Genomic DNA, 12,110 nt, shown 5'->3' with positions numbered 1-12,110 from the left:
CTCATCACACTCTCCCTCCCAACCAATGGGGGATGAAGGGAGTAGAAGAGGAAAACGAAGGAAGGAAGAAGAAAAGAAAGAAAACCTGTGCTCTCACTTGCTGGGATGCCTGCAGTCCTGTGATGGTTATCAATAAGGCTCCCTTCCCGCAGACTTTTTCCCTTATGTGCAGAGACAGCCACTTCTCTTTCCACCGGGGGGCCATGCCTCAAATAAAGCAATGCTTCTGAACCCACCTGAGATTATAAATGCAGCCTGAGAGAATATGGTCTGCATGAAATATCTGTTTATATCCCTGGTTCCCAGAAGAGTTATCAGACACTATTTGCTTTTCCCCTTAAGGCACCTCTTCTTGGGGGTTTACAAAGGAAGTCCACAGCTCAAATGCACAACACAAAACCCCCACCCACCCCTGGCCTTAAAAGCAACTCCCCAGTCCCTCCACTCCAAAGTAACATTTGTAGCTCATCCTCTAGCTGCAGTGCACAAACCAAAAAGTATATGTTATAGACTGAACTGGGCTGCCCCAAATATGCAGAGCATATGTTGAAGCCCTAACCTGTAGTACCTGAGAATGCGAGTGTATTTAGAGACAGGGTCTTTAAAGGGGTGATGAAGTTAAAATGAGGCCACTGAGGTGTACCTTAATTCAACATGACTGGAGATATAAGGAAAGATTAGGACACACAGAGACAACAGAGATGTGTGTGCATGTGTGCACAAGGACATGTGAAGACCCAGGGAAAAGACAGCTATCTGCATGTCATGGAAAGAGGCCTCAGGGGAAATCAAACTTGCCAACACCTTGATCTCAGACTTTAGGCCTCCAGAACTGCAAGACAATAAATTTCTATTTAAGCCACCAGTCTGTGGTATTTTATTATGGCAGGCCTAGTAAACTAATAGAGTATCTTGGATTCAGTGCACCTTTGGCTTCTGAGATAAACCACATGCGCTGAAATTTGTATTATTAATTTTACTACTCATCACAGTTGACAATATACTACTTACCAACAAGCACAGAAGTATTTCTATTTTAACAACAAACATGGCCACAATAATGCATCAGGCTGCTTATCTTTTCCTACTTCTCCCATTGTCATCCTGCTGCCAAATAATGAGCACAACCGAAACCATGAATTAATCTAACTTTCTGCCTCATTCATTCCTATTGCTATACAGAAAGGATTATATTTACTGCTCAGGTAAACTTTCAAAAATGATTAACAATAACTATTAAATATTCCTGTTTAAGTACCCATCCCCATTACACTCAGAGTCATTCTTTTTTTTTTTTTTTTGGCTGGGGGCGGGGACGGGGTCTTGCTCTATCTCCCAGGCTGGAGCGCAGTGGCGCAATCTTGGCTCACTGCAACCTCCGCCTCCTGGGTTCAAGTGATTCTCCTGCCTCAGATGCACGCCACCATGCCCGGCTAATTTTTGTATTTTTAGTAGACACGGGGTTTCACCACGTTGGTCAGGCTGGTCTCGAACTCCTGACCTCGTGATCCGCCTGCCTCAGCCTCCCAAAGTGCTGGGATTACAGGCGTGAGCCATCAGAGTCATTCTTAAATCTCCAGTCTCCCATCAATTCCATACCATTTCCCCACCACATCCCCTTTTCTCAGCACATGACATGAAAATGGAAGTGACTGAGCAAGAATTTTCTCAATTCCCTACCTCTATACCCATCGTAACTGCCCATCTGGGAATAGGGAGCTGTCCTGTCATATAAGGCTTAAGCTCTGGATCCCATCCTCAGGTCTTGATTACTCAGGGATATTATTCCCTTAAATATTATATTGTATTTTCTTTAGTTAAGGTTCCAAGCCTTTGGTTTTATTCTCACTCTACACCCTCCTTAGACAATCTTATCCATGTCTTTAAAATTAACTACAATTTATGAGCTCATAATTCCAAGGCTGTAACTACAGGTGCATCCTGAGTTCCCTAGACCTACAGATCAAACAGCCTCCTAGGCAGCAATCTGTACATCCTAAGAGTTCCAATTAATTTTATCCAAAACCCATTCCACCTTCCTGTTTTCTCCGCTTAATAACATTCCTATTCATCCAGTTGGCCAAACCAGAAGCCTAAAGGCATCCCCAGACTATTCCCTTTCTTTATGCGTTTTAAAAATAAACTGTCTTCTAAAAACATGCCCGTTCCTCTCTATTCCCACTGCTAACACTAAATGAGGCCCTATTCATTTCACACCAAGAAGGACCACTACAGCTGCCTCACCTCTCTGCCTCTAGCTTCCCACTGAATAAAATATGGTAATGGCAAAACAGAAAGCAGAGACTTGAAGTGAGGATGTCCTAGGTTCTAAAGCTAATTCAGTCTCTTGTGAGCAGTGTGAACTGAGATAAGTTTACTCATTTTACTGGGCTCCAATTTTCTCATCTGTCAAGTGCATGCATCTGTTTACATAGCAGGGTTTATATAGAATAATATATCAGTATCTGGTATAAGGGCCCTGTGTATCTGTTTACTAAACTATGAGAAGAATAAAATAAGAATTACTGCCATTAATTTTTGTTAGATAATATTTTATAATGTCTTTTTGTTCCTTCGATTTGTTTTCCCTTTTATTAGCTTACAATTAAAAGGGGATGTTATTCTTTTAAAATGTTATCCTAAGTCAATATGTACTACGATTCTCAAATACTTTTTGGTTTGCTAAGAAGTAATAGCAAATTGGCTGGGCACGGTGGCTCACGCCTGTAATCCCAGCACTTTGGGAGGCCAATGTGGGTGGATCAGTTGAGGCCAGGAGTTTGAGACCAGCCTGGTGAACATGGTGCAACCCCATGTCTACTAAAAATATAAAAATTAGCTGGGCATGGTGGCGTTTGCCTGTAATCCCACCTACCTGGGACTCTGAGGCACAAGAATCACTTGAACCTGGGAGATGGAGGTTGCAGTGAGCCCAGATCACACCTCTGCACTCCAGCCTGGGTGACAGAAAGAGAGACTAAAAAAAAAAAAAAGAAGTACTAGCAAACTATGTTAGTAGAACATTATTTGTATCCTACCAAGCCATGATAAATTAAGATAGAGTATGTCAAGGAATAAGGTGACTTGGTGCAATACGTCCAAAACTGAGTAAGACACTGTTTCTTCTTCTCCATGTTGCCTGTTTAGCCCTATCCTTATCAACTGGCAGACAGACCTCAGGTCAAAAGAATAACCTTTGAAACAAGATTTCAGAAAAGGAATGGGAATGCTCAGAGATGAAAAGAGAAATTAGACTAAAAGACCATCATACATTTGGACAGTCCAAGTAGTGTGTACCAGACATTTATCTAGAAAGAGTATTTACAAACCGAGTTTTTGTAACCCGGAAAATGCCTATAGACAGATTTTCTCATGGTCATAGTAGTCATCACAAAAGCTCACAGTGTGAGATATACACTTACTAAATTGTGATTGAAACAAGTCACCAAAAAATGCCTAAGGAGTCATCTGACATTTACAAGCAACCCTAAACTGTTTCTATTTCACATAATTAAATTACATAAATTACATAATTTGGCTCAGTGCGGTGGCTCACGCCTGTAATCCCAACACTTTGGGAGGTCAAGGTGGGTGGATCATAAGGTCAGCAGTTCAAGACCAGCCCAGCCAAGATGGTGAAACCCCATTTCTCCTAAAAATACAAAAATGAGCAGGGCATGGTGGTGTGTGCCTGTAATCCCAGCTACTCGGGAAGCTGAAGCAGAGAATTGCTTGAACCCGGGAGGCGGAGGTTGCAGTGAGCCTAGATTGCACCACTGCACTCTAGCCTGGACAACAGAGCGAGACTGTCTCAAAAAAAAAAAAAAAACAAAATGCATAATTTATGTAATTACATGTATAGGTAAAAATTAAGGATGATGAGAGTCTTTAACAAGATGCAGAATCTTCAAGAAAAAGCCTTTGACTTTAGATAAAACAGTTTAAAGCACTAGATACTAGCTATCAGAGATGGATGAATGATAGTCTAGCAGAAAGTCTATCAGAGTAGATAAAACAAGTCAGATTCCAATTTCAATACTATCGCTCACCTTATTTACAAAATTAGGTAATACAACTAGAAGTCTTCTCACCAGTTATAATATCACTTTCAAACAGACAAATGAATGCTTTCAAACAAAAGAAAAATCTATACAGAAAAAATGTTTAAATCAATCAACAGGCATATACCTGAATTTTCTATTACACCAAAAGAACATCAAATTACCATATCAGGCAGAGAAAAATTAACTATTCATCAAACATTTTGTTTTCCTTGGCATGCACAGAGACCATATTTCCCATTCTTCCTTAAAGCTGGTGTGGCCATGTGACTAGCCAACAAAATGTAGGCAGAAGTGCTCTATGTCACTTCCAGGGCTGGTGCATAAAATCCTCAGGCACCATCCCCAACTCCTCCCTTTTCCACAATCTGTCAGCTGTATGTTGATGCCCTGGCTGATCTTGGAAATCATGTACTGGTAATAGCAGAGCCCCACGGAGCATGGATCTGTGAATAACTAAGTGGGCAGAGCACACTCACACTACCACCATAAAGCCTGGTCTTCAAGAGAGAAAGATACAATTTCTATTTTGTTAAGCCACTGCAACGTCACAGTTTATTAATCTGCTTCTGCACTTAGCTTTACCCTAACTAACCGACATCTCTGGTACTTCTCTCTTAATCTCACTCATTAACAGACAAATTCAATTTTTAGCTATATTATTCCATCCACTACACGCTTCCTACTGTTACTCCAAAGGCTTACAGAGATTTGTATCATAGTTCATTTTTCCAGTGAGCACTCACAATTTTGCCAACATGCTGAACCTACCTCTAATTTCTCTGTACTGCTATAGCTTTGGAACTTCCCTAAACCTTAATATTGATCCTATTCCTGCTACTATGTCTAAGAAATAGCTCCTGGAAACATGCTTTCTTTTGGAAGAAACAAAAAACAGTAAAAATATAAACTCATGAAAGCAAATCATCAGATAAAGCATATGGCTGAAAAAAAAGCCTTTTAAAATTGGTTTTGTTCTTCATTCTTTCAACATTTGTATTTACGGATACTTGTTAGGTGTCTGGGATATATAAAGTGAAAAACAGGAATGAAATCTTTGTAGAGATTTACAGAGTCTACATTCTAGTAAGGGAAAGAGAGATAATGAAGAAATATATAAAGAGATTACATGTTAGAAGTTGAGAAGTGCTACGAAAAAAAGGGCCACAGTGTGTGCTGGGTGTATGAGGAAAACCTCAGTATTTGGGGTAAGCGAAGTAAAGCCTTTACTAGGAGTTAGGTTATAAAGTCAAGAAGTAAATGAAATCCATGTGGGAAGAAACCAATGGTACTACCACGTGCTAGCTTATGACCCTGAGCATAACTTGTGAGCCTCAATCTCCCCACTTGTGAAGCGGTAAAAATATCTATGATTTAGAGGTATTGCAAAAACCTATGTGATTGTGAATATAAAGAATAGTGGCTAAAAACATATCTTAACTGGCCCTAAACATCCACTTTACCCATCACTCACATTCTTGGATAAAAGAATTAAAATATTAATTAGCATATAAACTTACTTTTGTGTAACGAAATGTCTCAAAAAATGACAATTCTTATCATTATCAGTAATATAAACTAAAGAAAAAAAACAGTATTTTTTCTCTGAAATGGAGGACATTTCCCCCACAACTGTTAATTTTTCAACAAGAGGGAAAAAAAAAATGGCAGGACAAATTTTTTTTAAGTGACATTTCAAGCAACTAATTATTTGTTCATTTGTTTAACCACCCCTTGGGACAATCTGTAATCTACTCTGATAAGAAATGTGTAGAAAACAGACCTGACGTTGTGTTGTTGTTCAATTATTAAGATACTCAAAGTTTGAGCTCACACAAGTATCCCTTAGGGAAATGCTCTGCGTGCCATTAGCACTATTCTTAATGAGGAAAAGCACAGAACTCCTTTAGTTCATTGCCAGAATTGTTTTATCTTCAAGTCAAAAGAACAACTATTTGGAGTAATACCAAAACAAGCATTTAACAATTACAAGCAGCAAGCTGTTCATAAGCATCATATTGTTAATGCTAATCCAATTATAAATAACCTTATTTTATCAAATAAAGTATCTGTCGGCAAAATTTTCAGTCCTAGACACCTCTTTACTTGACCGCTTTATTCCTTAACTTTAAGAAAAAACATCTTTATTGCTTCAATTCAAAGAACCTCATTTTAAAGACTTTTTACAGAAAAGATATAGAAAATCCTTCATTATTTTAATTCATGAGTAAGTTATCTTCAAAGAAAACTTACAAATCATAAACGAAGGCCTAAAAGAGACCACTGGGCTTATGATAATCCTCAATGATACAGTGAAGTAGGAAAATTTGAAGATGGATCATTCCCATTTTATTAATGTCCTATCTTTCCAAGGGTACAGCACTTCCTTCCTGAATTAGGAAATACTCTACTGAATATTTCCCTCTCACCTTTTTCTCTCCATTTCTCTGTTCTGTAAGACAATGTATAGCTTTCTAGGTTGCTTCTGGTATCATTATGTATATGGTCTTTGCCCTTATTTAAACTCTTATCTTTATACTTCACTGATGCATGAGGATATACAAAATAGAACTATGGGCCAAATACAGCAAATCTGCAATGTCCAGTATGTCCCATAGATATTTGGGGAACTTGATGTTGTCACAATTAGTAGAGCCTAATCATGCACTAATAAGGAATTGAGAAGTTTAAACATGAAAAACATCATTTTTCACACATGAGGACCAACATTGTGGGGAAAAATATATGAATTTTTATTAAAATACAAGTTTTATGCAGATTGAAGTCCAAAGTGAGAACAACGGTGATCAGCTTTTATTATATTTATTAACTGTCATGAACTTTTGCAAGATAGGCATACTACATGATGATGTGATAGAAAAAATGATAAAGATTATGGAAGTTATTCAAACTCTTGCCTTCAGTCATGCAGGTTAATAGGATACTTGGGAAAGGCTGTAGAATTGGATTTCCGTTTAATACAGACATTTAGACTGTACTGCTGCTTCAGTTCAAGCACTTTCCAGAAACTAAGAGACCTAACTTGGTCCCCCACCACCACCGCCACTGCCACTCAGTAGCCCTCAAGATTACACATGCATACCTAACTTATGTATAGCAGAACTACTCTGTCTGAAATATTTTCCTGCTATGAATCTATCTGTAGTATCGTCACAGCTACTATTATAAAGATATTCTCGTGTTTTCTGCTAAGCTTGATTTACCTTTTACTTCATCCTTCTTCCCACCAATACTTCTGATCTTCTCTCCCACTCCAGCCAAATCTGTCACACTTTATAGGTTGTGTCACTTTACAACAAACTAAATTCATGAAGTCATCTTTATTATGTGTGCTGTTATTAAAATATCAAATAAACTCCTGATATTAATAAATTATGATGGCAGACTGTATTTCACTTGGTAATGTTATAATGACTCCTCACAGGCTGTTTTACACTTCAGTTTCCAACAATGCACCCTCGGTTTTAACTAATGTATGCTGGTACTTTCTCCTACCCATATTAGAAGACATTTCAACATTTCTGAAAAAACAAGTGCTGAAATTATAAACGTTTAGGCTAAAACTGGATATAAGTATTAAGCAGATACCAAATAAACTCATTTCCCAGTCTTCCTGCAAATCTTAGGGTACTGATATTGAGCATTCCTAATCCAAAAATCCTAAATCCCAAATGATCCAAAATCCAAAACGTTTTGAGTGCTGCCACGATGCTCAAAGGTCATGCTCAAAAGAAATGCTCATTGGAGCATTTCAGATTTCTGGATTAGAGACGCTCAAGCAATAAACTGTGAATATTCCAACACTCGAAATCTGAAACACTTCTGTTCCCAAGCATTTTGGATAAGGGATACTCAACCTGTATCTGAATTATCTAGTATCTGTCCTATCAATGAACCCACATTAGAAAAAGAAGGAAGAGGAAAGAACCAAGCACTTTATACATTTATTCAATTTATTTGAAAATAATGCTAACTACCAAGATCCAGTATACCCTCAAATTTTTCTTTTTTTTGAGATGCAGTCTTGCGCTGACACCCAGGCTGCAGTGCAGTGGTGCAATCTCAGCTCACCGCAACCTCCACCCCCTGGGTTCAAGCGACTCTCCTGCCTCAGCCTCCCAAGTAGCTGTGATTATAGGCGCCCACCACCGCACCTGGCTAAGTTTTGTATTTTTTAGTTGAGTCGGGGTTTCACCATCTTGGCCAAGATGGTCTGGAACTCCCGACCTCGTGATCCACCGCCTCGGCCTCCCAAAGTGCTGGGATTACAGGCGTGAGCCACCGCGCCCAGCCTACCCTCAAATTTTTTTAAGTGAATATAAAACACCCAGATGTGGAGTCACATTATGAGATATTTGGGTTTATCTGGCAACATTTTCTTTCATGAACGTACTTGAAATGGAAACTTAGAGCCATCAGTGAGATTTACTTGTACTTAGAAATGAGATGTGCCCTGTCTGAATACATCCTACATGCTCAAGAATAAAGTTCGTCCTATTAAATCTGTGTTCTCAAATACTTTATTAAAATCAATCAATGACTATTACTACACTGTTAAAAAAAAAATAAAGCCAACTTGCCTTTGAATTACTTCTATGTTACTACAAAGTTGCAGTTCTTTAAAGCCAGTATTATTATTTCATCAGGTGTCACTTAAAATTCATTCAACTCACATGTTAATCATGTAGCACACTATTTAAAATATTTATTACCCCTGAAACAAACCTAGACTTACCTGTAGTAATGGCTCGATGGAATTGATGCATATCTTCCCCTGACAGCTCTTGGGCTACCTGGAATATCTTTTGTCTGACACCATCCAATTTAATTTCTGATTCAGTCAATATATCTTCCATATCAGGAGCACTATGATCAAGATATTAGGAACTTTTAGAACATCAGATGCTTCAATAGTGAAAAACTAAAATAATCTAATTATCAACATAGGGCTAAATATCGTATACATTCAGATACTTCTAACTCAAAACTACTGAAAACTATTAATAGTATGGAAAACATAAAAATGCTATTAACACACTGTTAAGTGAAAAAAGTATACAAAAAATTATACGTGTAATATAACTAAGAAAAATTTTGTTCATAAAAATATGACATATGGATAGACGTCTGCTTTCAGTAAAGGGCAGAGTAACATGGATTGGATTTATCCTCCCACCTTAAACAACTAAAAAGAAAAATAAATACAGAAAACAATGGTTACAGACACTGGACTACAGGCAGCCTGGAGCAGTGATCCCTGGGGAAAGGGAGGAGCACAACATATACCCTCTGACTGCCTCATCTTATTGCCTGGAAAGCTTCCAAGTGACAGTACAGAGACAGGAAACTTAGGTGGAGCCTGGGAGTCAGTCTGAGTAGAAAAGGAGTTGGGAGTTTTGGGGGATCAAGACAGCTAAAATTTGCAGAGCAGAGTAACAATGAGGAGAAAGCTGTATAAACAGAGCGCTTCAGAGATTTATAGAAGCAACCTTCTCAAGTCTTCAGTTGAGTACTGATCAGTGCAGGCATGCGAGGAAACTACCTAAGGCTGGAAAAAGAATTGCCCAAAGTGAGCAGGCAGAACAATCCCCTTAGTTCACAGAGCCAGAAAGAATTGATTCATCATCAGCAGACTGACACTACAAAAAATATTAAAGGAAGTTCTTTAGGCGAAAGGAAAATGATACCAGATAAAAATCCGAATCTATACACAAAGGAATGAACATTTACCAAAAATGGTAAATGTGGATAAACATAATATTTTTCTTATTTTTAAATCATGCTGTTTAAAGTAAAAATCAGTGGAAACAACGAAAGTAGAAATAACATGAATCATAACAGCTGCATAAAAGGCCAAGCTAGTAGAGGGGAAATGGAAAAGAAAGTATAAGATTCTCATACCATATGCGAAGTGATAAGTAAATAGTCCTTACTTTGCATGATACTGTGTTGACTGAAACTTAGGCACATCAACACTGTGATCTTTATCGGCAAAGTAACTGTTACCAAAAAATCATGCAAAGTGAAAAGATTCTTATATGCATAAATTTTAGTAAACACAGTATTGTACAAAGTGAGAATGGTTGACAATGAGATGTATATTATAAACCATAAAACAATCACTACAAAAAATTTTTAAAAGGCATAGCTAATAAGCCTACAAATAAGATAAAATGGGATCATAAAAAATTATCCAAAATAAGGCAGGAAGGAGAAAATAGATGGTAGATTTAATTATAACCATACGAATAACTACATTAAATGTAAACGATCTAAACACCTGCACTAACAAGCAGAGATTTTCAGAATGGATTTTTAAAAAGCAAGAAACAAGAAATCCATATTAAATATAAACACAAACAGATTAAAAATAAAAGGATGAAAAAATACACATTCTGATAACAACCAAAATAAAACAGGAGTAGCTACATTAACATCAAACTTTGGGCAAAGCCTATTTCCAGAGATATATCATAATGATAAAGGGTCAATTCATTCAATGCATAACAATCCTAAATATTAATGTACCAAATAAAAGAGCTTCAAGATACTTGAAGAAAAAACTGATAGGACTTCAAGGAGAAAGCCAAATCTACAATTATCGTCAAGAGATGCCACCCTCTTTCTCTCTCTCAATAACTGACAGAGCAAGTATACAGAAAATCATAAGGAAATAAGTGACGCAAACACTATCAACCAATCTGACTTAATTACACCTAACAATAGCAGAATACACACTTTTCAAGTGTACACACAACATTTACCAGACAGACCATATCCTGGGTCAAAATTAAGGCTCCATAAATTTAAAAGGATTCAAATTATAGAAAGCATGTTCTCTGACCATATGAAATTAAATTACAAATCAGTATCAGAAAGTCGTCTGGGAAACTCCCAAAATATTTGGACACAAAATAAGATATTTAAATTACTCTTGGGTCAAAGGTGAAATCAAAATGAAAATTAGCACCCAAAAATTTCAAAACTTAAGAGGAAATGGCAAATTCCTTGAAAGACACAAACTACTGAAGCTCACTGAAGAAGAGTTATCTTATGTCTATTAAAATAGTTTTGTAGTTAAAAGACATGAGGTCTTCTCATTAACAGTTTTTCAGATGTACTGTGACTGGCTCATTTCTTTCATAAAGTTTTTTTTTTTTTTTTTTTTTTGAGACAGAGTCCCATTCTGTCACCCAGGCTGGAGTGTCATGGCACAATTCTGAATTCAAGCAACCTCCACCTCCTGAGTTCAAGAAATGCTCCTGCCTCCGCCTCCCAAGTAGCTGGGATGCCACCACGCCTTACTAGAGATGGGGTTTGGCCATGTTGGCCAGGCTGGTCTCAAACTCCTGACCTCAAGTTACCCGCCTGCCTTGGCCTCCCAAAGTGCTGGGATTACAGGAGTGAACCTCCACACCCAGCCTCTTTCATAAAGTATTTTTATTTTCCTCAAGTTTCTAATATTTCTAAAGTTTCTAATTTTTCTGAAGTTTCTTATTTTTCTGAAGTCTATTATTTTCTCAGTTTACTAGTCAAAACTGTATGAACAGTATGATCTCAACTATGGTAAAAAATAGTGTACAAAATAAGAAATCTGCTAGTTGATAGAGGCTATCTTTGGGTATTACAGACTGATTTGTCTCATTAAATACCTTTTCTGTCATTTGTAATTTTTCTAAAGCCTACCATTTTCTAAGTTTACTATAATGAGCATTTATTTTTTGGTGGAAAAATATTTAAAAGTGGACTTCACACAGTAATGTAGATTTTTCTAAAATATTAAGGTCTCCTGTCATATTCCTATTACAGGTTCAGCATCCCTAATCTGAAAACCCAAAATCCAAAATGCTCCAAAATCCAAAACTTTCTTAGCAACAAGAAGACACTCAAAGGAAACGCTCATAACAGCACTTCAGATTTCAGATGTCCAGATTAGGGATGTTCAGCCCATACATTATCTGCAAATATTCCAAAATCCGAAATCCAAAACACTTCTAGTCCCAAGCATTTAGGATACTCAATCTGTAT

General features: G+C 37.4%; 2 protein-coding genes across 3 annotated transcripts in view; one reads left to right on the top strand and one right to left on the bottom strand.

The window, feature by feature from the left end:
- C1H1orf131 (chromosome 1 C1orf131 homolog) overlaps positions 1-12,110 on the top strand; it is an 846,319-nt gene that overhangs the window by 525,462 nt on the left and 308,747 nt on the right. The gene's annotated exons all lie outside the window — the stretch shown is intronic.
- Positions 1-12,110, bottom strand: part of TSNAX (translin associated factor X) — a 38,798-nt gene that overhangs the window by 15,862 nt on the left and 10,826 nt on the right. For both annotated transcript variants that reach the window (XR_007721580.1, XM_050770253.1), the window contains exon 4: positions 8,818-8,948. Coding sequence is in view for 1 of the 2 variants with exons in the window: in XM_050770253.1 (XP_050626210.1) it covers positions 8,818-8,948 (131 nt within the window). In the remaining variant the exon portion in view is untranslated. The remainder of the gene's footprint in view (positions 1-8,817; positions 8,949-12,110) is intronic.

This window comes from Macaca thibetana, chromosome 1, assembly GCF_024542745.1.
Source record: "Macaca thibetana thibetana isolate TM-01 chromosome 1, ASM2454274v1, whole genome shotgun sequence".
Classification (NCBI taxonomy): Eukaryota; Metazoa; Chordata; class Mammalia; order Primates; family Cercopithecidae; genus Macaca; species Macaca thibetana.
Note: the sequence above shows the minus strand (reverse complement) of the source record. Positions and strands in the feature narration are given on the sequence as shown.